The following is a 27,669-nucleotide window of genomic DNA, read 5'->3' as shown; positions in this document are numbered from 1 at the left end:
GGTTACAATTATGATATTAATCTGCGGCTGTACCAGCAGTCAAAACATAATCACGGTGTATTCAACACAAGAGTGTAATTTCTTCAGCCATCCATCTCAGTGGAAAACACTGGAAAATGATTCTGTCAATCTGCCATCAACTGTCAAACTCCCAGATGTATCATTGGAAAATTGTGGTGCGGTTGAGTTATCCAGTTGATTTTTCCGACACGGATCAAAGCATTACAATATTCATGGCGTGTGTGAGATGGGGAAACACTGACACAAATCACAAGGCTTTTGATTGATCTCTTTTAAATGCCAAAACAAAATGCAGTCATCAGTCTTCTCCTGTCTGCCTTTCATTCTCTCTCTCTCTCTCTCTTCTTTCTCTCGCTGAAGGTCTGTCCCCCTCTGGCTCTTTCGCCTTCCTCCTCGTGTCTGTTACCGCTGCAGACGAAGGATTATTGAGCCAAATTACTCCAGTTTTTCCCATTGTGAAGGCCGAATTGAAAATCTCATTGGTGCTACCCAGACCTGTAGTGTTCCTGGAGTAGAGTGTTAGTTGTTTGATAACCTAAAATATGTGAGAGTCTGTTTGATTGCTATCACACAAGAGATTTGAGTTCCTGAGTCGAACAAAATCTGTAAAATCTGTTACAGTGCACTTTAGAGCTTCTCATACCATAAGTCCTGTTTAATTCTCTCTTTTTCTCTTCTTCTTTTTCTCTCTCTTTCCTTGGTCTGTCCCTCGCCCTTCTCCGTCTTTAGGGTGATGCCAACCGTTCTTATTCGGATGACGACCACTCCTCGTCCAACTTTGACGAGAGCGAGAAACACGACTCCATAAAGTTGTCAGGTTAGCTGATGGCATGTTTTTACTCACCCTTATAATAACGGTATACTTTTGTTTGAGTTCCATCTATTGTTGACTCAGGTTAAAACAACTGACCCGTCTACTGCTGGTTGTGTCATAATAACTAATGTTCTCTAAAATCATATATATTTCCCAATAACCATGCTTAAATTCAGCAAAAGTTTGTTTTTGAATCGGATGAATCTTCATACTCATGGTTTATTGCTCTGGCAGATGTGTCTGTTACCACTTTTGTTTTTTTGTTAAGAAAGATTTCCAGCCAACCTGGGCCTGGCCCGGGTCAGTCACAACCAGTTTTCCACAATGGGACAGGTTTGATATAATGATTGACAGAGATTTGAAAAATAATATGTCACACATTCACACCTCTGATCAGATGTAATTGTGTCCAGTTTGCTCCGCCCAGTGCAACGTTTCACGCTTATTTAACTCTGATCAAACTGTCAAACTAAGCAGAGCAGATCAAATATGAAGCGAGATTCTGCTTTTGCCTGTTTCCTGCCTTAGATGTTCTCAAAAACACATACTGGTTAGCTGTAATTTGAAAACGTTTATGACCAGGCCACCATATTTTCTCCTGCTTGGAGACAGACCAGGGATCGCCCCAACATTTTCTAAAAATATTCCCGAAACCAATCAATCAGTTATCAAAAAAGTCAGCGACTAATTTTATAGTTGGCAACAAATCGATTAATCATTGCAGCTGTACATGCAATAGATGCGTGGTAATTACGGTATAAATAAATAGAATGACAACAGCATTCATTGAAATATTTAGGATTTAGGAGGATGTCAAGCAGTTTCAAATTGTAACCAAATATTTGTCATCAGAACAATTAAAAGCACAATTTGAAAAGTGTGATTTGTTCATGGCACCAACAATATAGCTTTGAGTTTTCACAACTGAGTCCTTGGTTTCTCTAAGCTGTGACGTGAGTTTTATTCACTGCTAATACCAAAACTGAAATCACAGATTTCCCGTTTATGTCAAAACTGAACAACATACCCAACAATCTGCTTTCATCTCACACTTAAGCCCGTAGTCTTTGTTTTCCAATGAGGCTTATTCATGTGCTCAACCCGAAAACCCAAAAGTAAGACAGAACTATGTGCCAAAGGCTTACAAAACTCAGAGAATAGCAGCCCTGAAATATGAATGAGCTCTATCTTTATCCAGAGCTCACAATGAACCTGTTCCAGTCTTCCTCACCAGACCCAGTAAACAATGTAGTTCAGAGAAGATTAAACATAAGTTCAGAGACTGAGGGAATCACTTCTATACAGTGTGAGTGGGCAACTGCTGCAGAGGAGATGTGATCTCTGCAGTGCAGTGTAAGCAAAAAGAAGAAACCCTGCAGTCTGCTGCTGTGTCGATGGAAATACAACAAGGTGTTTTAAGGTCCACTTGCACAGCTCAGAGGTTTTACCTTTGGTTGACTTTTTCTTTTTTTGTGTGGGCAGGGAGTTTGTCATTATCTGCTTCTCTATTGATTAAGGAATAGAAACTTTGTTATCTCTCTTATGTCATAAGAAGCTCAAGAAGTGAGCTTCAGCTATTGAAGGAATTTTGGGATCATTATTTCAATGATTTCAAGGAATTTCACTTCTCAAGAATTTTATTGGAATTAAGTGAAACCAAAGTCAGATTTTAGTGTCTCAAAAACAGCTTAAAGGACAGCTAGGATTTCTACGTTAACCTTTTTTTTCCACTGGCAGCACCTCTAAAAGGCCAAAGCTGTTTTTTTAATCAAAACCGGTGCAAGAGTTGTCTTAAACTTTCTCTAGGGTCCACTTAAAAAAGAGCAGAAGGGATCATTCACGATGATCAGCTCATTATTTTTAAAGTCAAAAATGTGTTCATTCAGTGTTCATACCACCAGGAAAATATTTTGTATATAAATCTGCGGAGTGAAGCTGTGGAGCTGTTTACAGGGGTTACTGTTTATTGTTTTAGTTATTTAATATTTATTTTAATCCTAGTTTATATTCCTCTTTTTTCTGTAAATAGTAATATAAAATTGAAGCTATTCGATGCATATGCATATATGTTTAGTTAATTAGAGTGTAAATTAATAAGGAAGCCGGTTACTTAAAATTCAATGACTTATGGAGAAGGGGTGGGATTAAATAAGTGTGTGCTTCTCACTCCTTTTTGAATATGTGAACAAAGTCATTATGTGTTTGACCATTTCTTTTGTTTTTTTTATTGTCTGTATATTTGTTTGTTTGTCCATCTGCTTGTTTGTATGATCATTTCTCTATTTTCCTTTTTACATGTTAGAAATAAATAATTTTAAATCAAACAATCAAATAAAAAAAAATCTATATTTATGTCATCTTCCTAACTGCCATACACTTGATTTTTTTTTCTTCTTTCTCCTTTTCTCTGCTGCAATGGTTCTCTGCATCTATAACCCTCCACAGATTGAAGGCAGTTTTCTTGGGTTATCAAATGTCATTCTGGAAATCACTAGCTGAAGTAAAGACAGACAAGACAGCTCAAAAGAAAGTGGAGAAAAAAAAGGAAAAAAGGAGTTCAAATCTAATGCAGATATCACAGAAATTACCTAAAATTGTTAGGTGTTGATGCAGCACTCTTTCAATAGACACCAAATGAGTTCATTGAATGGATGGATGGCAGAAGAACAATAACTGTGACTCTTTTTGGTCTCCCTGTTCATCTGTCTTTAGACCCAAGAATCTGCACGCTGACACCCAACGGCCACCTGGAGCTTGGGGCTGTTTCGGGGCCCAGGGGGTCCTACTCCTCAGAGAGGCGCAGCTTCACCATGGAGTCCAGAAAGAGCAGTGTGATGAGCCTTGGCAAGAACAGCCTGGAGAGACGCTCCCTTTCTCTGGTAATCACTTTTACTCTTCTCCATTGGCCTGCACATTCAGAGCAATAACAGTCGATGTTAATGAGAGGATCATTCTGTTCTCAGCCTGTTCGCGACAAACGACGTGTATCTTTGTACAGTCCCAGTCATTTTCAACAATTTATAAAGATTTTGCCATTACAGTTTTCATGAAATTAGCTGTAGCGAGCCAAAACGTTTCTTTGTATTTCTGATGTAAAGTATGGCATTTCAGCCTTTTGAAACCTGAGTAAATCTGCTTGATTTCTTTCAGAAACATGAGAAGAAAGTATTTAGCAACAAAAGAAGAAATGACCCAAAAAATTTGTCAAGAAAATAAGAAAGAAAAAAAGGAAGCAGAAGGTCAATAAATAAGAATAGACCTAGAAAATATGTTTAAAAAATATGATTTTGGAACATAAATCTAAATGTGTAAGTAAAATAATCATAAAAATATTTTTTTCTTTAGCTTTTTTTCCCCTAGACATTTTTACCAACTTTTTTAAAAAAATATTTTTTTAAATCTACTTATTTCTTGCAAGTTGTGGACCATGTCTTACCAAGGTGCTTATTGTCCTTTTTCTCATGTTTTTGAAAGAAATTGCACCAATTTTATCAGAGTTCGAAGGTTTTAATAAATGTGAAAGACATTTGAGAGCAGCACAAGAAAAGTGATGTCACTCCGGTCTCAAAGGCTGAATATGGGAGTCTGTGGGGATTGAAATGCTCTTGGAGCAAAGCCTCAAGTTGCTATAAGAGGAGCTGCAGATTTTGGCACTTCATGTTGGCTCTGTTTTTCAGCCTCTGAGATTGCGACTTGGTGTGCGCATAGATTCAAAACCACACAAACACAGAAGAAATGTACCAGTGCTGAACCCACTGAACCAAAACCTTGGGAGAGAAATTGAAACAGTTCTACAGGGTTCGGCTCAGCATACAGTTTCCATGGAAACTTGTATTAATTGTCTGTTCCCCTCTTCTATTCAATCTCAATCTCAGAGATAGATAGAGAGAACATCAGGGAGAAGCAGAGAGGGTAAAAACAGAGCAGAGAGATGGTGATGCAGCGATGAGAAGATAGAGGGGAGTGAAAACCACAGAGATGATAAACTGTCGTTTAGCAACGCTCTCACCTCGGAGGTTACAATGTTAAACACAGTGGGTGTGAAACATCCACTCCACTGTGAAGTCTCCTCCTCTTCCTTCACAACACTGCAAGGTAATTGATATCAGAAGGCACATGTTACATTACTTGGGAAGAAAAAAGTACGGAAAGTTTTGCTGCAGTTTTATCAGCGGCTCTGATAGCGTTTGGCTCTCTTTGATGAAATCACACTCTGAGGTATGAATCAGTTCCATCTGTTTGTCGGGCGGTTTGTTTGTTTCGCTGTCTTATAGAGTATATCAGACACCGTTGATTGGACTCAAATGAAACTCAGGGACGAATGATGCATCGCCACATTGTGTTGCAGTACAATCACATTTCCATCAGTCTAATGGTGTGCTGCTCTGTTTGGGGTAATTGTCCATGTGAAATCTACATGGTGATGCATAAAGGACTGGGGGGGAAAGTACGCATTGGAGTCTTTTTTTTAACACGAAAACATTAAATGAAATAAACAAATCAACATCACGTAAAGGTTTAGGTTAAAGGACATTCTTTAATATTTTGGCACTTTCAGTATTTGTATAAATATGGATTAAACCGTATTTTGTGACCTAATATGTGTAATCATAAGACATATTTAACTTTTTTAATACTGATAGAAGTGAAAGTGGAAGTGTATATCGGCCAAATGAATAATATTTTAAAACAAAATGTTGCTCAATTTGGAAGTTGATTCAATAGGTTGAGAATTGCAATAACATATATTGCAGTATATTGCAATTTATTACCTTTTTTCAACTGCAAAAGAAAGCAAAAGTTTGTCAACATGTTTTTGGCTAATAAACTGGGATAAACTGCATCTATAATAATCATAATTACACATGTAAAATTATGTTGCAAAATTATTATAATTTTAAGCTTTTTTTTGAAAGTACGTTTTTCTTTGTTATTGTTCTGTTTTTGTGTTCTCGCTCTCTCTCACTTTTTTTTAATAACTTGAAGGTTTTTTTTTTTTTACAAATTTCTTGCAAATTTGGGGGGCTAGTTCTTGTTTCATGGCTCATTGCTTTTCACTGTGTTTTTGAAACAAATCAAGCTATAATGACCACAAAAGCCAAATTGGGGGGGGGGGGGGGGGGGGGGGTTCTCCTCAGTGCAGTAGTTAGCCTCAGTTTAAATGAAAAGTAGCCGGAAATCAATAGAAAATACAGCACAATAAGATGTATTCACTGACTGGGAGAAAAAGCTCTTTGCTCAGTTACACATTACATTGGTGCAGAGCTGTGTCATATACCTGGAGGTAAACTGTTGACACCACTGACATTCAATTACATTTTCTGTGTGAAAAAGTCGTAGCAGTTACAGTATGGTTGGCAGCAAAGAAAGAGCCCGACTACATTATATACAGTACATTAGTACCAGCTTTTGTCAGTGCTTTATGCTATATGGTGTGGAACAAATTGTCTTGACAGTAATACACACAAAATACACACACTCAGTGTTCCTCTTGAGTGAGTTCAATGCGGCGCAGCTCTTTGTGGACCAAGGAATTTACTTAACAGCTAGTGTGCACGCTTCACTACAGTTTCTATAGAAACAGATGCATAGATTCTCTGCTATATGCCACCGGCTCGGGCTTTGACTGGCGACACGTACATTTCCAAGGGTAAAACACATAATTAGGTCTATTATACTGAGAAGATTAGACATGTGGAAACATACCGAACTGGTTATGTTCCTCTAAGTGGAACTGGCACTCAGGGGTTTGCATATTAAACTTGATGACAGCATGCTGAGTGCACTGCAATCTCACTTGAAAAGCCCAGTTTGTTTTCCATTTGTTTGGTCATAGTTATTTGTTAATGACTTATTAATATACAATGGAAGAAGTGTTCTTCTCTACTTACCTGTATAGCTACATATTTGCATACTGGTCCTGTCTAGTACATACATTATTTTACTCTTCTACTTTAAGCAGCTCCACTGGAGCCGGTTAAAGATGATTTCTTGAGAAAACCTGGCTAACAAGTTAAGGAGAACTCACTGTGATAAGCATTAATCTATAAGAATGAGCTACACATCAAAAATGTAATTTTGCGGGGCATATCCCATTTCACATGCATTAACACCAAGGAAAGTATCTTAACAATAGATCCAGGTCATAAAAAATAAAATTGTCTCTGCACTTCATTAACTGCCAACCATGACCTGCTACATTCAGACTACAGTTGCACAAAGGCTATACTAGTTTTACTTTATTGCATTATTTTATTGTTTATGTAACTGTTCTCCTTTGATTGCTCATTCTCATAAATTGCTCAATCTCATAAATTTTGTCAATATGAGACTTTGTTTACAACCTGTGTGACGACCTGACCTCTTGTGTGTCTTGCCTCATTGGACTTCTTACTTTTGTGGCCATTTTCTTATGAATTATGGCCAAAAGTATGCACACTATAGTATGCCAGAATTATTTTGCATCATAATGACTAGTGTAGTTCAAACCATCCCCATCTGGAATGGGCTGATTGCTCCGCCTGTAGTATTGCTGATTGCAGCTTTCTTGAGAACCACTCATACAAAAAACGTTACACTCGACACTGAGCTTTCTTGGGTCCTGAGCAATACACCTGCCTGATAATTGTGCACACCAGCAGTACTATCGCACACTCATCATATGCTAATAGCTCGATCTCATCCTATTCCCATGAACAATAGAGTTCATGCTGTAAGTTACATCGCTGATGCTTGAAATGTTTGAGTTTGCTGCAATGTAACGTCTCCGGTCTCTCTTTCACATCTGTACCCAGCATGCTGTTAGGTGGTGTAATAATTAATGAGTAGTAAACCAAGCGGTGACAATGCCTGTTAAAGGGTTAAGGGTTGAAGCAAGTAAAATCAGCTTTATAGCATACTGACCAAAATATCCATATGAATATGCTTGTTTCCCAACATGTTTTCTTATCACTTGGACATGCATTTTTACAGCACAGATCCACTGAAAAATGCGTGGTTTCTTTGCAACGCAGTGAGACAGAGTGATGTGAAGATGTCCAAAGGAATGATATGCTTCATTGTGTGCACAAACATGCCGATTTCAACTGTTTTTGATTCAGTTATTGTGATATATTCATGTATACTTTGTTCACTACCCAGTCTCTGTTCACTGCTTTGTTTGAGTCATTAGTGCTTGGAGAGATTTGGTTTTGCAAACTGATGAAAATTACCGTGAACTGCTGTGTGTCTATTCTAGCGTCATGGTCGCAGTCCCAACTACCACAACTGGGGGCGCCCTTTCCCTCCACAGTCTGCTTGGAGCCGCAGGTAGACAATTAGATTTACTTTCAGCAATTGATTTTGGTTATTGCCTTAATGAATTCTTAATACTTTCATTAAGCCTTAATTACCTACATGGAGACATCGGACCTTCCCTCTTGTTTTATGCTCTTATTAGCTTCATGAGTAAACTCTTAATAAAGTGTTGATTACTCTTTATTTATGCTAAAAAAAAATGGTTATGAATATTGAATATTTCATTTGCTCTACAGGTCTAGCTCAAACAGTCTGGGTCGAAGGAGTTATGGGTTCGGCGGTGCTCCTATAGTGGGAGGCAGCCTCCGCGTGCACAGCACCCGCTCTCCCCACTCCTACATCTATGCCGCCGAGCAGGAGTCCCTTCTCTCCCACCCACCACACTCCCATCATGCTCTACCCCCTCATCATCCACCTCCACCCCCACTGTTCCTCTCCAGACACTCAGCTGTGAGGAGAGATAGACGGGCTCTTTCATTGGAGCTCCCAGAGCTGCTACGGGCAGGCGGACAGCCCCCAGGCCTGCCTCCTGTCCACCCGGACCCCGGGAGGAGGAGTGGATCTGGGGCTGGTGGATCCATCACTGGGGGGTCTGGAGCTGGTAGTGGTTTAGGATTGGACCATCGGGACTGTAATGGCAAGGCCCCGGGTCCCCACACTCAGCTGATAACTGATGTTTTCCCTCAAGTCAACGCACGCAAAGACAGAGCAGACCTCGATGAAGAGACGGATTATGTGAGTAGCATAGATAGTAGTTCTTTCTTTTTTCACAGGGACTATCCAATAAAGAATAAATGCAATAAAAGCCACAAATAAGTGAAAAATCATTATCTTTTAAAAAGTTAACACTTTACTTGGCAACGCTACAGGGACAATGTGCTAAACTACATTTTAGCACATTGTCCCAGGCAGTTGTATATGTTTTTATTGTTGTAGTTTATGTGTTAAAAAAGAGAGAGGAGCTCAGGGATGCTGCTGGTTGTGGATAAATGGGGAATTCTTTATTGGTTCCTAGACATACCGAGATAATACTGAAAACCAAAACAAAACATAAATCACAGTCATAGTGGGAGCTGGTGTGGAAATGAGGCCGCGGTATTTGTTTATCTAACCTCTGCAGTCACTTTATGAAATTTCCAAGCTTGCCAGAAATCAAATTCAATCATTTTAATAGCGTTAAGTTATGGACAGAATGGAGATAAAGGAGTTGTGAAAAAAAAGAAGATAATATTATAGATACTGTGGTTTTAAGTGTTGATCCTCGTGGTGAAAAATGTCTGTTCATGCCAATACTGAGAACTTACAACATGCTAAAAAAGCTGTATCACTGATAAAAGATTGCTTCTTGATCTTTTGAGACAGTCCCATCATCATATCTTAACTGTTTTCGTTTTCTATCCTGTGTTCTCCAGAGTTTGTGTTTCCGTATCCAGAAGATGATGGAGGTTTACAAGCCAGATTGGTGTGAAACCAGAGAGGAATGGTCCGTCTACATGTTCTCCCCTCAGAACAAGTGAGTGGATGATTTCAGCTCTACCCCAACCCCTAAATAAACACCAGTCAGAACCACAAATAATTAAAAATTAAAAAGAAAAAGCATGACCTTCCTTTGAGTTTAGCTATTATAGGTTTGTGGTCTTGGTTTAGTTGGGTTCAACACATTCTTGATCAAACAGGTTAGAGTTTTTTCATGTAAAGCTCTAAATATATAACTCTGACCCATTGACCTTTATTTAAAACCTTGATCCACTTGACATTAATCAGTAGGAATTGAGCTGAACCAAAAAATGTGTCACAAAGTTTAACCTTTCAGTGAGGAAAACAGTGGGAAGCATCTCTCTGCATGTGTCAGTGCTTGTGATAGTTCTCTTTGGCAAAGTGTTTCTTACAAGCCTGTTTGTTCAGCACTAAAACGCAGTAAAAACCGAGTGTGGGGAGATGAGTCGACAAGCAAGACCAATGGCCCTGAAAACAAATGTTAGCAAATGTTACCGGCTCTGCTCTGATAACGTGGGAGAACAGCGAGCTGCATAGTCAAACGATTTGTCTGTTCGTGCACAGAAAACTGCTATCTTCTGGTTTCACAAATGGCTTGTTAAAGTGATGTCGCTTTGTGTTTCCTCCAAACCATTTCTTTTTTTCTCTGGAGAGTGTTATTGACTCTGGGCTCCAAGTTTTGTGTGTCTGTGTGTAAGTCTGTGTTATTGCGTTTCGTTCCAGCCTTCAGTGCTTTGCTGGTAGAAAGGCCCCTGAAAGCAACATGAAAGAAAAATCACTCAGTCATCCACTCGCTCACTCACCCGATTCCCGGCGTGCTGATAGCCACTTAAGGGAAGCCAGGCCCCAGGGCTGTGTTTTGGCATCCTGGCAGGTGCCATCTGTCAAGCAAGGGCTGCGTGTGTTGGCGGTGTGTGTACTAGCGTTAGGCCGTATCTCTGCTGGTGTCATGTTGCGGATAACTTTGCATATGTGCATGTGGGAGCGTGTGAGCATATGTGCGCCTCATTTATGCCTCAGTGTACCATATATGTGTGTGCGTGTGAGAGCATATGTGTGTGTTTGCTCTAACAAGTGCACCTAAGCAGAATTAAAGCAGACAAACAAACAAAAGGAGAAACAAGCGAACAGCAGAAGTTGTGTCTCAGGTGGGATAAGTGCCTACGCCAGCGATGCTGCTGGTCGCGATCAATATCAGGGGACAGAGGTTGCCAGATCTGAATCGATAGATGAAGGGGACAAGGTTGCCAGGTCTGGAGGAAAAGCAGTCAGATTAGCACATTGATTCTCTCACCCAGAGCGCAGGTGCAGCAGTAGGTGTATTCTGCTTGCTTTGTAGCTGGCAGATGAGATGAGATGTGCGAGGGCTTCACTCGAGGCTCGCTGCCTTTACTGGCTCTGGAGCTGACGATTTGTCAACAACACGGCAGGTGTCTGAAGATATTAAAGTCTTTTCAGAGATCGTGCCTACGCCAGTGGCTCTTATCGCAGGATGCAGACGTGTGTCTGTGCCTGGTGAGGAGCTCCCACTTGGAGAAATTTCCTCCTCAAAATTTTTAGCTTAATTTGAATACTTGTTGGAGGACAGGGGAGGCAAAAATATTCAACATTTCTTAACTTTCAGACATTTCGCAAAAGTTTCAGAAAATAATATACATCATTAGTGTAATTTTTCTTTACCTTTTTTCTTATATTTGTTCTTGAAGGGATAGTTTACCCAAAAATGAAAATCCAGTCATTATCTTCTCACCCTCATGCCGATGGAAATTCAAGTGAAGTTTTATAGTCCACAAAACACTGCCAGAGTTTCACAAAGAAAAAAAGTTGCACTAACTTCCTAAACAACTGAAGCAAATCTTGAACAGGATTCAAACATTAAAAAAAATACATAATAAAACCACAAAATGTCTCCTTACTGCTCATCCAAAGTAATCCAAGTGTCCTGAAGCCCAAACATGCCAAGTTGTTTTTAAAAAATGTCACTGGCGTCATGTTTTTAGTCTTGTTGTAGCCTGTAGTTCCTAGTGTGGGCACCACATACACATATGCGGCTTTATATGCAGAATTAATTAATTTAATAATAAAACTACTGTATGGAAAAGCAGAAATATTATTGTCAAAGAGGAGTGGAGGAACCAGAAAATATTCACATTAAGACGCTGGAATCAGAGACTTTGACTTTTCTCTTCAGAAAAAATTCTCAAACTGATAAATGGGTTATCGAATTCGGCAGAGTTGATTTTAATAGTTGACGACCAATCAGTTAATTGTTGCAGCTCTTTAACAAAATGATCATTTATTTGTTTTCTCATTTTGTAGAGGTATAGATGTTGATGGCCATGCAAGAGAAAACTTCAAGGATTACAGTCTTTAAAACTTCTGAAACCGTGCATTTTAGGATTTCTTAAAGAAAGCAGCCCTACGTTTTCTCAGAGCAGGATTGAAAAGTTTTAAGCTGTTTTGGTGCAGTTACACATTAGCGCTTACTCTTGTGTCTTTATATAACTATGACATTCACCTCTTCTCTCTACCCCCCCTGTTTCTCACCTGTCAGGTTCAGACTGCTCTGCCAGTCCATTATCGCCCATAAGCTCTTTGACTATGTGGTCCTGGCCTTCATCTTTCTCAACTGCATCACAGTGGCTCTGGAGAGGCCCAAGATAATGCAAGGCAGTCTGGTAAGAAGATCAGTGTCTCTCCGTATCCCTTATCATCAAAGAATCAACCATGTAATGCTGTGTGCTAAGTGATGTAACTGATAGAGGTGAACAATGCATTATCCTCTTGCGGTCTGCATATCTGAGATGAAAGTCCTGCCGTATGGGGTGGAAATCCACAGAGCCTGTTTCTGCCCATTATTGACACATACATATAGAGTTGTGTTTTTTTTTATTGACAGAATTAACAAATTCAACTTATCAATCAAATTACTTTCAACTTCTTTTCTCCTTCTTTAAATTTAATATGAGAACCTGTTCAGTAATAATGGCCAATTTCTGAAATATTCTATTTCTTGTAAACAAGCTGTTACTCCTTTAGAAAGGAAATTCCTACAAATGATTCATAAACAAGCAATTATTTTTAATTAATAAGATCTACTTCAAAATGCCGCTTTGCCTTCATTGCTCTGAGCTCCTACTGCATCCTGGCATCAAGCCACTCCTGCAATCAGGCAGGACCAAAATTATTAAATCGTGGGCACTTTTCAAAACAAGTCATCTGAAGCGTTCAAATGAAAGCGCAGCAATTCTTTCAAATTTGGCATTTAATTTGCCGACAAGTTGTGATTTTAATTTAATAGCAAAAACACTGACAAATGAATTTCCATATCTCACTTTGAAGCTTCTGTGCAGTGAGTCTTTCTTCCCAAGCTGCCGGTTTCTTTTCCTCCTTTAAACTTTCTTTGTCTTCCCACCTTTTGTTACAGGAAAGGCTGTTTCTGACTATTTCCAACTACATCTTTACTGCAATCTTTGTTGCGGAGATGACTGTCAAGGTAAAATGTCCTTTCTTCTTTTCCTTTGTTAAACTTTCTTTACTTTCTTCACACTCCTTTCTTAACCTCTCATTACATTTTCATCCTCTCCAGTGATCTTTTCTTCTTTCTCCTGCTATCTCGACCTTGTATCTCAGCTCCCTCTCCTCCCTGGCATCTGCTCTCTCCCTTTCATCTCCATTTTCCTCCTGGTATTGGCTTGTCTACTTTTTAAAAGCCTTGTCTTTCTCCTGCACATAATTTTCCTCCCTCTTTACCTTTTGATGCCTCTGCACCAGCAATAGCCGTGGCTGGAGGCTTTTATGTTTTTGGGCTGTCCAGCCATCCCATTCTTGTGAACTTAATTTCTCAAGAATGCCTTAAGGGATTTTTTTTTAATTGGGCACAAATATCTGGTTGGAGGTACAAATTCATCCATTCATTAATATGGCAAGAATGACCATGTGGACTTAACTATGAACAGATTAGATTTTTGTGGTCATAGTTCAAAGGCATTGTAATTCTGTTGCGTTCTCATGAATGCAATTAATTTAAAAAAATGCCTATATATATTTATTTATTGATTATTCTTTTAATTTAGCACAAACTCCCACTTGATGAACTGATTAGATTTATCTGGTCGAAGCTCAAGTTCACAGTGACCTTGCACCTATCTCACTCTCACGAATGTGATATCTCACGAACACCTTTAGAGATTTATTTTAATATTTTTTCCAATTTGGCACAAGCATCCACTTGTACTTTAGGATGAACTGATTAGAATTTGGTGGTCAAAAGTCACCCTGACCCTCCGTCCATCTCATTTCGTGAACACATTATCTCAAGAACGTCTTGAGGGAATTTCCTCAAATTTGGCACAAATGTCCACTTGGACCCAAGAATAAACTCAGCAGAGTTTAAGTGTCAAAGGTCAAAGTTACTGTGCCTTCACAAAACATATTTATGGCCATAAATCAGTAATTTATATGCTACTTATGACAAAACATCCCACCAACTTCTAATAGGATAAAATAATGAAGTGCTGACATTTTATATCCGAAGGGTCAAAGGTCAACTTTATTGTGACACCATAATGTTCTGCAAAACGCTTTCCTGGCTATTAGTCAACATCGTAAGTCAGAAACCGAAGGGCAGACATTTGGTCAGATTCCAATTTGGAGACACTAGTCTTGGGTGCCCACCTTGAATCTGTGCTAATATTCTGCTGGAAGATGTGCGTGAAGCATCCAAGTTTTCAAGGACATGGAAGTTAACTGTAATCACAACTTGAGGGATTCACAGAGTCATATAACTGTTTGGCAGTAATTCTAGTTTGCTTCTCTCTTTAACTCTTCTTCTTCTGTATCTTTTTGTCTCCTCTCCTTTCATCTCCAGGAGTTATTCTCTCCTCCCATCCTTTTCCTCCTCATCTCGTTTCTTGACAACTCTGCAACTCTGCAGTTTAATCAGTTGCACATGTCCCATTAGAGATGGGCAGTTAGATAATGAAGTTAATTACAAGGCTATCGCTCTTCAGCTGGCCTTTAGCTACTCCTGGACTTCCCATCGATAAACACATGCGCACACAAACACACACGCACACACACTCACATCAACACACTCTTTTTAATCCACTCATCTGCTTTCCAGAAGACAGGGCATCATCCATTATTAAGGGCCTTGTGTCTCCAGGCATTCTCCGCATTCGTAAAAACCCTATAGTGATTTATTTATGACCAGGGATAATGAAGACATGTGTAGCAATGATATGTAGATCATCTCTGCACTGTGGTGGTGCAGAGTTCACATATGCACATATATGCATGTGGTCCCTGGCTGAACTTGGTTTGTTATTTATTCCACTCTGTATCTCCCTCTTTGCATCTTTATTTACCTCCATTACTTCAATCTGTCTTCCGATCGCTCATGTGTTCATTTGCTTTATCTCCTTTGTGCCACTCATTTAATTAATTTCATATTCAGCTCTGTATCTGTCTGCTCTTTTGTCCCTCCGTTTGTAATTGAATCAGTCAAGCACCATTGTTATCTGCGCCCTGCTTCATGTGCACATTCAGACGTGGTCCCAGCACTCTCCTGCAGCTCATTTTCTTATCTCAAATGATATATAAATTGCACGTGCTGTGTTCCACTCAAAGTTGTCACTGTTGCAGTTCCTCAGTTATGACGTATTTGTCCTGTCATTAAGCTGTCACAAAATGAGGGGCATAATCTTCCAATGGAATGGGTACTGGAGCTTTATCTCAGCTGTGGTATTGTAGTGTTGCCAAAATTTTACCACATGCACACCTGTACACCCATTTGTCCTAATATGCTTGTGACAGAATTTATTTTCTAACTGATAACACAGAGATTAACTTCACCAAAGGCGACAGAAAAGACCTAATTTAGCAGAAATGTCCTCCATGACTTTTTTAAGCTGAAACTACAAGGAAAAACATCAATTTTGTGATGAGAAGATGTCATGATCTTTTCATGAGCATGATCTTTTCCTAACCATAGCTAAATGTTTTTTGTGCCTGAATATAACCGTACATTAAAACATAAAGAAATGTTACGTTTCAACTTGTCCGACAAATGTGGCATATCTGTGGTTTGCAGAAACATATAATGCTAACATTAATTCTGGTGACTGGATTTTAAATGTGTTTGTGTAGCTGATTTTCATATTTAATGTGTTAATTATGGCTGTAATCAACCAAAGAAAGTCTTTTTTGACTGGAATTCTACCTACTCCCCAACCAGTCAATTGGTTGATGGGGACAACAAAAATCTGTAAGTTATTTCTAGATTAAATCATTTGGCCATAGTGCATTGGAGGTACCACCAAAGCGATTATTTAGGCATTTTTTTTACGGGTTGCTGAGAATTGACAAATGTTTAACTCTGGGTAGAGCATTGCATTTATCACTGCCACTTTTTACTCAGCCATCCAATCATATAGGAGGAGGGGCAGGACAATTGTTACCACAAATACCAGCCATCACATGTGCTGATCAACAACAATGGAGGAGAAATTAATACTGTAGCTCACATAGACTAGCAGGTCTAACCTCATCCAGAGGAAGAGCCAGAGCAAATGTTGTACCTTGTGCTGACATTTTTACTTCCCCAGATATTTCGTATCATAGCCATATGCAAACAAAGCATCTCCACGGAAAAAGCGCTGCACCTCCAGAGCACTTTTTCAGAGGAGCCCCTAGTGTTTTCCTTTGGGGAAAAAGGCTTTGGTGGACATGCAGCCTTATTAAAGTAACACCAGAGATCATCAAACCAATGAGAATTTGGTCAGACAAGAGCATAGCCACAGACTAATCAACCAACCCACCAGAAGGTTTTAGCCCTAGTGTCAAAGAGCTGACAAGGCCCACATTAGTGGCCAAACCCATACATCCTAACCCATACACCTAACCCTTTATATAAGTAAAAAGGGAAATGTTAATCATTTTATTTTGAAATGACAATGTATCCATGATCATACGTAACCTTGGTGCGGCTATAAAAGTTGCTCATGTCCTGAATCTGCTTAAAATGTGCCAACAACAGCTTGCCGGCACATCTTTTGTCACCCATTAACCTACTGTACATTTTACTTGCCAGTGATATGGTTTACAACTTACCCCTTTAACTTGCAATCAGTGTTTGGACACATCTATAGGTTCATCATAAAGCATCACTTTTAAAGCCCTATATTTTGGCTGCATTAAACACCTCAGCCATATCACCAATCAGTCTCTTATGCTTTCTGATAAGCTTAAAACTAAAGTCTGTGCCTTTGGATCTCCCTCCCGTTCGTCTGTTTTTATGCTGTTAATTTATCCTGAGTTTTATATTCTCATTTTGAATATTTTCCCCAGGTAGAGATGCTATCAAAATAAACTGTACTTGCCTGTTTTATTGATTAATTAATGACTTATTTATGTACTTCATTATTTTCTGGCTTTCTCATTTACTTATTGACATGCTCTAATACTCTAATTAAACACTATTTTTAGCTTTTTAATAATCTCTCTGTAATATTTGTGATATTGGTACAGCAAGATTTTTTAAAGATGTCCTCATTCCTCTAGCTGTCACGATTTCCACACAGTTTTAAGCATATTCATTGTCTTGATCTTTTGACATAGGAAATATAAAATGAGTAGCCTATATTTCATACAGTTTATCACCCAATAAATGGCAAATTATTTTCATTCTGCAACTAGCTGCACACATTCACTTGTGAGCTGTGTGCTTGGGAACTTTTCCAAGTGGGAAAATTTAAAGTTGCACTCTAAAATCACTGAACTAGACTAAGACATTCATTTATACAGACATTTTCTTTGAACAAAACAAAAAAGAATTGAATTAATGGACAGTTGAGGTAATGATCTCCTGTGGTGCTTTTAATTTTCTCATATTTTCCTCAATACAAGACCAATACAGCATTATTTGGTTCTCACTGTATCTCACCCTCCTTCCAGTTCCCATCCTCCTCTCTCTCTCTTGCTCACTGTTTGTTGCTCTTAATCTGTTGTTGCAGGCTGGTCAGTCTGATGTCTCTCTGAGGAGCACTAATTAAACAGAGTTTCCTCTCCAAGATGCACTTCATCACTGTTCTCATTTTCTCATTTCCTCGACACACATACACACACACACACACACACACCGCACACTTGTAGATAAGCAGTAGTGATCAGTGTTAACAGTGTTACCTGCACAGTGAGTTTGACCTTGAACATCAGACTCTAATTAGAAACTGGGAGACGTCTCACTTTTTCCTTCCCACCCTCCTCCTCCTTCTGCTCCATCTCTTCTGAGATAAAGATTGTGCTAAAAGGCCTCTATGAAGTCCCTTCATTATGCCGCCTTTGCATTTTAACACAGAATCAAACAACAGCAGCATCACGCCGCTCCAGTGTGTGACTCTAGAAGGCATGCTGGCATCGCAGAAGAAAAATAGGCGTGATGATGTTAACACAACACCACTTGCCTCTAGTAGTGTAACATAAAATATGTGTTGGCAGTGCTTTCTAAACAATAACAAACAAAACCAGTTATTTATTGTCAGTGGTATATGGCAGCTGATCTTGCTCTTTGCTTAGAGGCTAAGGAGCTCCTGGATTTCATCATTCCCCAATTTGTGGACAGTTTTGGCTGCTGTTCTTCTCCTTTGAGTTAGCCACTAACTTAAAGAATATTTAAACCCCCAACTCTTGGCTTAAGTGCCTCTTTCTTGGCATGAGAAAAAAGACTCAAAAATCGGGCAGGGCTGGGAGGGGGCTGACACATGCCCAGTCACCCAAGCGTACCGCCTCTTGATCCACAGTCCCTCCCTACCCCCTGCACACACACAAAGTAGTTATTGGTGAGCTTGGTTGGTGACTTGGTTGGTGATGAAAGCAAGCTCCTGCTACCAAGATCAGCCAAAAGCAAAATTCATTTGCAATAACCAGGTTTCAACCTTTAGAGGGCAGTCACTATCAATATGTGGAATTTTAATACTTTACACTCAACTGTCAAGAGTTGGACCTGAATCAATTGGCAGTGCTAAATACCCATATATATAGCTTCTCTACTAAAACAAAGTGGTTTGGAGGTTCAGTTACTCTTTAACTTCTGCCAGCTGCCTTAAAAATCTCTCATAGTGGGTTACACAGACTGCTATTCGGGGCTGTTGCTACCTCCACTGCTGGCTTAAAGGCGAGACAACTCTGTCCCCCATTCTGTGGTTGTTTTTTTCATACAAATGACAGGGCTGCATAACAGCGTTATATTCGTTAATGGGGCTACTCTCTTTGTCTCTCTCTCACAATCACTCAGAAACTTCCAAACACACACTGACACACCCATAAACTCATACGAACTTGTCCACAGTTGACTCGCTCTTGTTACACTGTCTTTTATGCTTGCTAAAACCAGTCAAACCATTATATGGTCTAAGCAGGCCTGGCAGACTGACTTTCATAAAAGAAATTTAGCAGCCATTCTGTTGTTGTCACTCCTCTCTGGCTATATGTAGCATACTGTGGTAAAGACTGCTCTACGTTTCCCTTGGTCCGTCTCGTACGCAGTAGTCATTCAGCTCTGAGGCTGTCATGAAATAGCAGCTGGCTTGAGGCTGAGGCAAAACTTGACAGCTTCGAATGTGTGGAGCCGGGTCGTCAGCAGAAAATTATGTTTCCGACATCAAAGTGTCATGCTCTTTCTTTTCTTTCAAAATGCCTCATAACACTTACTGAGGAGCTTAGTGACAGAAACTGAAAAACTTTCAAATGGAGTTTGAAATTTTGCTTTTCAGCTTTAAGTAGCACCATTGAGCAACTTTTTGAGAAACATCCAGATTTAAGACTCCCCATGAGTCCCATGAGTATGAGCACAATGAATGCCATTTTATGAAGTGCTTGCAAAAGCTTCCCAGCATGTGTTAGATGGTCAGAACTGCTCCATTAAGATTTTTTGTTTTTTGTTTTTTTGGGTAGCACTGTACTAATGTTACGAGCAGACATCTGCCCAGTTTAAAAGAAGGACTTAGAAAGTTTGACAAACGAAAATGAATGACCCATGTTTACTTATTTAACCTTTGAGCACTACATTTCCAAATTTCCAAGCTGCTTGGTGCTGTTATGAAAAGCTCTGCGATTGCACTGGACAACGCATGTGTGCTACAGGAAGAAGGATGATGCTGAAAGAGATCTGCACCCTCTCCATATCTCACCTGATTAAAGTTTAAAAATATGATATTATGATTTTACTAAACTTTTACTCATTTCATTTAGAGAGTAATTAGTGTGCGCCAACTAGGAAATACTAACATATTTTTTTCTTTTTAATGAGCAAGTTGGTGAATTAATAAAGCCTAATGTGATAATTATATGTGTAAATGGAAATTTCTACAGACTCAGGCAAAGCTGTGTAGTCAAAGAGGTGTGATACAAACACAGGTAGCCAAAATAGTTTGATCAAACAGTGGCCTGGACTCAGGCCAGACTGATGATCGATGATGAACCGTAAGAGGATGAAGAATACTGATTTAAAGCTGACTGCTGCTAAACATCCCCATATCCAAATAATTGTATTGTTTAGGCACTCACAGCTATTTGTTAATGTTTGGAAAAGATTGTTATCTTGGTAACATATTGTGAAAGTTAAGAGCTTTGAAGACAAGATGTGTTCACTTATTGACATTTCATCAAAATAGTGAACTTTCCCAACCTCAACCAAAGTCCTTTTGCTGCCTAAAACCTAAATACACCAAAGGCTCAGGCCAACAACTTGAGTGGTACAACAACTTTGTTCTTTTTCCATTCTGAAAACACAGAAGTAGAAATAAATAAATAAATAATAGAATGAAATATATGTATGTATACATTTCTGTTCTGTACCAACATTTCAAATACAGTATATTAATAATTGTTGTTGTAAATCAAACCATGTTGGTCAGATTTCAAAGGGTTAAGTAGCTTGTGGAAGGTGTCTGAACACAGGCTGAAGGCTTAAACATCAGATGGCAAAACCAACACTGAAGAGACACACAACAAAAGCCATATTTTCTGCTAAGTGATATTACAAATGGAGTTTGAGTGTAATTAGAAATTTGAATTTAATGTGGCGTGCTTGTCCTGTCAGCCAAAGGACAGCTGGTAGTGTGTGAGGAGAAGAGCAGGCTTTGATAATAGCGCTGGCATCGACCTGCTAAAGATTTCCCATGCATCATGTTTCATCATGGCGATATTTGATCTGCTTAATGGACGCCCCGCGGCATTCCAATAGTCCCGAGGAGGCTTCGGTATAGCCGTCTGCTATTGATAAAAGAGCAGACGTAATATAACTCGCTACCTGGCCTGTCAAAACGTGACAAAAGTCTTATCATATAGGACGTGACAGTAACTCGCTGCTGTGCAGATCTCAGCAGCGAGGACAGATGAAATACTTTCTTACAGTGTGAGTTTTAGTCTATTTTGGCTGTCAAAACAAGGCAGAAAGATCGTCTGTACCTAAACTTCAGTTAGTTTTCTTATACTTAAGTCCGTTCTCTTGCTTTATCCTTCTCTCTTATCTGTCCTTGTTTTTCTTCCACCTTCTCTTTATTTTGCACCATTTCTTTATTTGTCTTCTTTTCTGTCTCTGTCACCCTCTGACACCTAGCTGCTACATTATTTCTATAGAGTTAGGATGCCTGACAACAGTTGGCATGGCGGTGTCTGTTATCGTGCTTCCACTGCCGCCACTGTCGTCACTTACTCTGAGTTACTGTGGCGACAGTCATGGTGTTTGTTCAAAGGTGGGATATGTTGTTGAGGCTTGCCAGCAAATGATACAGTGAAAGAGTTTTATGCAAACATTTCTAGAAGGCGAAGACAGAATGACTGAAGGCTAATACAAATACCTGTGAGTTAGATCTGCTGGGTAAATACTGCATTTGTCTGCAGAACGCTTCTGTTATTCTGATTTAGTTACCTTCATTGCCTTTAAGTCACATCATGTTAAAAGACAAACACAGTTTACTGAAACCCATATTGTTGTCGTCAGAAATTCCTGATTTTGCTAAATTAAAATTACAAATAGGAAGCTGAGGTCAGTGGGTTTTTTTTTACTTGGTTGCTCGTGAATACTGTCTGAACAATATGACTCGATCAGGGCATTGGATTGTTACTGCTGATTAATTGTATTTCAGATTAGAGCTGCTGTTACAGCGAAGATAATTATAGGGAGGTTTAGTAAGGCCATTAAAATTACTTAAGCTTGTCCCCTTAAAGAAATACACCACTAAAAATATGTCCTTTAAATATCAATCACTTGCAGCATAAGGCTGGAAAGATTGTACTGAGAAGTTTGCAGTTTGCCTCTCAGGCCACCGACATCAGTGGATTCCAGTGGTGACCTATTGACATGACAAAGTGCCAATGGTATCAAAGTGTCTTCTGAAACTACTCAGCATGATTAACCCTCTGAACACTGAGTTGTTCTTTCCTAGTTTTGGTTTGCCTGGACACTTTTTGTAATAATGCATGCATAACCACAGCCCCTCAATGCACAATCAAGCTTTTCGGGACAACCTGGGCTATCAGAATATTTAGGCTGCAGTGATGGCACTTGAATGTACAAATAGTTACGAGACCATTAAGACGAAAGAAAAAAAACTAAATGGAAATTGAATTTACAGATCTTTAGTGATAAATCATCCAAATGTATAATGTACAAGTTTTTTTTTGTTGTAGAAAACATTTCTCTCAAGTGTTGGGAATCAGTAAGTGAGAAAAACTAAATATTGTAACTATTACAGTTCAAAAATGGACACACTTTTCTAAAAAGACTCCCATTGTTTTTTTGCAGTTGTTTGTGTATCCCATTTTCTGTGCCATTCTGCAAATCAGCTCCTATCTGTGCTGCTGCAGAGGGCCACATCACACTCCTGACACCTCAGAGAGGGGCCTGATTCTCCTGCCTGCTCTGCCTGCAGTGAACACAGAGTTTACACCCATATGAGGCCCTGCTGCCTGTTAGACTGTCTCCTGATTTACCCTTGTCTCATTAATCAGCTCCTATCCGTGATGCTGCAGAGGGCCACATCACACTCCTGACACCTCAGAGAGGGGCCCGATTCTCCTGCCTGCTCTGCCTGCAGTGAACACAGAGTATTATTATTATTATTATTATTATTATTATTATTATTATTATTATTATTATTATTATTATTATTTTATTATTGTTATCATCATCATCATCATCATCATCATTATTATTATTATTATTATTATTATTATTATTATTATTATTATTATTATTATATTATTATTATTATTATTATTATTATTATTATTATTTGGGCTACCACAGTTTATTCTAATGCACGAGGCTCTGCCAATAACACAGAGCGATAGATACAGTAGTAGGATTCGGCCAATCACAGTGCAGTTTGCTCCAGATGACGTATGCATACGTAGGCGGATACAAAGCGTCGGATCGTCTTCGATTGGTGGGCAAGACAGAAACAAACCTCTGACCTCTCTCCAAAGGAACTATGGGAAACCAATATGGCGTTAAGCATCGATGCTAATGTACTTCTATCATCGAAATATGGATAAAATATGGACGGAAGACACCCAATATCGGATCTATCATTATGTATTTATTGAAAAGGTCCCGTAAAAACACGCGAATTCCCAGGCTGGATACTGAGGCCTCTAAAAGAGCTACGATGCATCGGAGTTTCCTCTGAACGGCAGAGCCGGCAGCTTTTACGGGAAAAAAGTAAGACGAGCCGACAAACGCTCTCAAAGTTATTAAAACTTTTCCAAACGATACAAATTTTAGTCGCCGGTGACTATGCCAGGCTCAGTTAATATCTGTGCTATATGGTCAGCCGTCCCGTTTTCACTCCCAACTCTTCAAACAGCGCTGCTCTGTCAGTGCTAACACTGCCGGTAACCACGTCATATAAGGAGCGCGAGTGCACCTATGGGCCGGTCAGGCGCGTGGGGATGTAAAATGTAAAACGTGGCTGCATCACCCATCTTACTTTTGTGCACTACTGTTTTATCAGAGGAGTGAAACTACTTTTAAGCTTGTTGATAAGTTACGTAATATCAGCTCAGTGCATAGACTTGCAAATTTGCAGATACCTGACCCAACATTTTTGTTACCTGTACTGGAATCGGAACAGCCGTAGTTGTTATTTATAGGTTATTTTGCAATGGTTTTACTGGTCTTACCCACAGAGCTGAAAGTGGCTCATGAGCAAAAATGACTTTGACAGTCTCGGTTTGACTGATTTCAGCTCATGAAGGAGCTTGCTACAGAGTTTTGATAGCCTACAGGTGGAGCCTATTCCTAGATACAAAAATATACATTTTCAGCCGGTGTGCCATCTTTATGTTTGCACCACGTTCCTAATCAAAAACACCATCACCCGCATTTTCCAGATTTTCCAGATTTTCCCATCATTCCACACATTCCATATGGTGACATTTTGCTGCCAAACATCCCGCTGCATCTTCACTCGCTCTGTTTCGACATGACAGCATCACCAAGATGTTATTGCCATGAAAGTACCTGGCAGATGTCAAACAATGTCGAAACATCTGCCATGCGACTTTTCCTCCAACCTCAGCAACTCTCCTTTTGATTCCCAAACTTTCTGTTTTTGTCTTTGTGCCTTTCTCTTCCACCTCTCATTCCACCCACTGATAGCTGTCTCACTGTTCCTGCAAAAGTGTCGATCTGCCTCACCTCACCCATTCCCTCCTGTTTTGTTTCTAGAATATTCTTCTCCTCCTCCTCCCTTTTTGGTTCCTTCCCCATTAGGGCTCACTTAGTGAGTGAGACTTCCCCTCCAGCTGCCGTTAGAAGGTGACGTAAAAACTATGGTGGCCCTGAGGGTAAAAACACTACAACATTTTAAATTCCCAAAACATTACAACATTTCCAAAACACATTACAACATTTCTCCCTAAAAATTCAGAAAACAAATTAACATTTCCAAAAACCATTACAGCATTTCCGATTGGGGGATTTCCCCTAATAAATGAGCAGTTTAGAAAAACACTACATTTCCTAAAGCACCTAAAGCACTACGACATTCCCAATACAATCAAAAAAAACATTTCAGAAAAGCAAAATCAGAAAACAAAATGACATTTTACCCAAACACTACAACATTTAAGAAAACGAAACAGTTTTTTTTACACACACAAAACATTTGGTGAGACTCCATCCAGAAAAGGTATATTGGGCAATGATTCTTGTTGCAGATTAGTTGCAATGTCTGTCAGTCTCTGACAAAAATAAGTACTTCTTCTTCGTTTTAATTTCTGACTGGATGCATTGCAGCACATGGCTGCCTCTCACGGGTCGGGAGTTTAAGATAAAGTAAAACTTTATTTATTCCTAAAGGGAAATACTCTGCAGTGTGCATAATTTGCAGTTTCTTCTGCTAAATTCCTGGCTAATGAGACAACTTTTGCCATAACGAGAGTGGCCGGCATCTGAAGGGCACCTTTCCCAGATTGAGTCTCACCAACGTAGTGTTTTGGGAAATTCTGTTTTGTTTTGTGAAATGTTGTGTTGTTTACTGAAATGTTTTTGGAAATGTTGAGATATTTTCTGAAATGTTGAAGTGCTTTGACCTTCAGGGCCACTGTACAAAACTTAAATATCTGCAGCTGTCGTGCAGCTCCAGTCACAGCAACAGTTTAGTCTTGTGTGGCCCGACTGTCTAATTTAAGCGGATTTTTGGGCAGACTGCTGAAGAGGCACAGTGCAACGTCAGCAGTCCGAGATGCTGTGTGTCTTAACTGAAAGTTAAACAGAGTAAAGCTTTTTCCTGGAATGTTCTTTCTAAGTTTTTATCAGACATTTCGCGCAGTTACAGTACAGTCAGCAAACTTCAGTGTCAACATAAAAGCCGGTTAACTGCGCAAACAAACTTTGATTTTGCTGCGGATTCATCATTCCAATGACTGTGACTTTGACTGTGGACGTGTTAGTCGACAGCCCGGTGTTGGATTTTTCCACAGCTGCCACAAATCATAGCAGACTTGCTCTCCTTTTAATCGCCTTTCGTTTCTCCTCCTCTTCCTCATTTCCTTTTTTCCTCCCCTTGTCGGCTCCTTCCCACTTCCTTTTGAACGTTCATTTGGGGTTTTAGAGCTGTTGCTTGTCTCTCCTCCCTCCTTTCATCTTTTTGGAAATGTAACTCAGTGGATTTAACTCCTCTCTCCCTCAATCACACACCTCTCATCCTCCCATAATTTTTTAAAATTTTCATATTTTCGAATCTGTCCTCCCCTCTTCTCTCCTCTCCTCTCTGCTAGAAAGCAGCTGATGCCTGTTTGAGAAGCTAAATAAGAAATCTACATTTCAAAGTGTGTGTGTGTGTGTGTGTGTGTGTGTGTGTGTGTGTTGCATTACGTGTGTTGGATTCAGCCTCTCTCTCTCCTCCTTCATCTCTCCAGGTGGTGTCCATGGGTCTGTACCTCGGGGAGAAAGCCTATCTGAGGAGCAGCTGGAACATTCTCGACGGTTTCCTCGTGTTCGTGTCTCTGATTGACATTGTGGTGTCGATGGCGGGCGGGGCGAAGATCCTCGGGGTTCTCCGTGTTCTCAGGCTGCTCAGGACGCTACGCCCCCTCAGGTGAGGAGGACAAGCTGACATGTTTGGATTTAATGCTTGTGATTGATGAGTGATTAATATTTGTTCTATACATATTACACACATATAGTTTAAGACAGTGATCCCCAACCTTTACCTGTATTTTCAATCAGTCAATCAATCAATCAATCAATCAATCAATCCTTTATTCCAGACTCAGAGTCAATATAAAAAAGTTTCCAATGAAGGACATCAAAAATAGCAAAGATCACATACAATTATGAGTGTGTAAACCTAATTTTGTGCAGCATATAAATTTCAACACAGTCTCACTCCTAAGTCGTAACATGGTGACGGTCCACGTCAACCTATGACTTTTGGGTATTCTTGCCACATGAAGCTTTGACGTTCTGACTTTCTTGCCAGAATCTGGAGTTGTGTGTGTGTGTGTGTTCGTGTCTGGTGCCTGATCCAAGCCATCATGCCAGGCGACGCTGCTGTGTGAATGTAGGTACTGTGCCGCTTCATCCTACCACACGTGTATTTGTTATCATCACAGTAACGGGCTGCGTCATCCAACCAAAATGTCAAAAATGTCAGCAGCGGTACCCCGGCACGTCATAGCTTGAAGTGGCAAAGATCCCGAAAACGTTATAGCTTGATGTGGAAGGTCACTGACTGAACGTCACCATGTGACGAGTTCGGAGTGAGAATGTGTTGGGTTTTTTTTTTTTCTCATTTTTTGACCCATTAATCATTTCATGACAGTTTGGATTTTCTTGTGACCCCCATCAGATTTTTACTGACCCCGAAGTTTGGAGCAAGAGATTCGAGATAGATTCTGAACAATAAAGTGCCCAACTTTACCTGACAGAGCAGTTAAAAATATCCAAGAAAGAAGCAGTTGGTGAACTTGGGTTCAGAGGGCTCAAATTACATTTAACTGAGGCAATTTTAGGTCCAAATGAATTCAGGCTGTACTGTCTGTTATTAACAAAAATGCACAGTGGAACTAGACACCGTCTCTATTGTACAGACTGATCTCTTTTTCTAAGCTATAACAAATGTGTTCCTTCAGCATGAACTTTAAACACCATTCAAAGCTGAACTTACTAGAGGCAAAAGTGTCGCTAACTTGTTTTTCTTATTTTGAATTCAGTGGAAGTACCAGGTCCTAGTCGCTTTCTTTCCCTGTCTCTTTTCCAATCACTCTGTGTGTCCATTGCTCTCTCTTTCTCACCTTCCATCCCTCTTTATCTCCCCCTCTGTCCTTCAGGGTGATCAGCAGAGCTCCAGGGCTGAAGTTGGTAGTTGAGACTCTCATCACGTCCCTCAAGCCCATCGGCAACATCGTCCTCATCTGCTGCGCCTTCTTCATTATCTTTGGTATCCTCGGTGTTCAGGTAATGACCATGAAATATGGATCTATATGTTCTCCCCTGTACACCTTAGTTTTTTGTCTTTAATTAATCAAGG

General features: G+C 39.7%; 1 protein-coding gene across 1 annotated transcript in view; it reads left to right on the top strand.

Moving 5' to 3' along the window:
- LOC121941708 (voltage-dependent T-type calcium channel subunit alpha-1I-like) overlaps positions 1-27,669 on the top strand; it is a 215,496-nt gene that overhangs the window by 125,968 nt on the left and 61,859 nt on the right. The window contains exons 14-22 of the mRNA XM_042484560.1: positions 751-838; positions 3,548-3,714; positions 8,073-8,143; positions 8,368-8,866; positions 9,544-9,644; positions 12,183-12,306; positions 13,056-13,124; positions 26,057-26,235; positions 27,470-27,596. Coding sequence (XP_042340494.1) covers positions 751-838; positions 3,548-3,714; positions 8,073-8,143; positions 8,368-8,866; positions 9,544-9,644; positions 12,183-12,306; positions 13,056-13,124; positions 26,057-26,235; positions 27,470-27,596 — 1,425 coding nt within the window. The remainder of the gene's footprint in view (positions 1-750; positions 839-3,547; positions 3,715-8,072; positions 8,144-8,367; positions 8,867-9,543; positions 9,645-12,182; positions 12,307-13,055; positions 13,125-26,056; positions 26,236-27,469; positions 27,597-27,669) is intronic.

Source organism: Plectropomus leopardus, chromosome 4 (genome assembly GCF_008729295.1).
Source record: "Plectropomus leopardus isolate mb chromosome 4, YSFRI_Pleo_2.0, whole genome shotgun sequence".
NCBI classification, from domain to species: domain Eukaryota; kingdom Metazoa; phylum Chordata; class Actinopteri; order Perciformes; family Serranidae; genus Plectropomus; species Plectropomus leopardus.
Note: the sequence above shows the minus strand (reverse complement) of the source record. Positions and strands in the feature narration are given on the sequence as shown.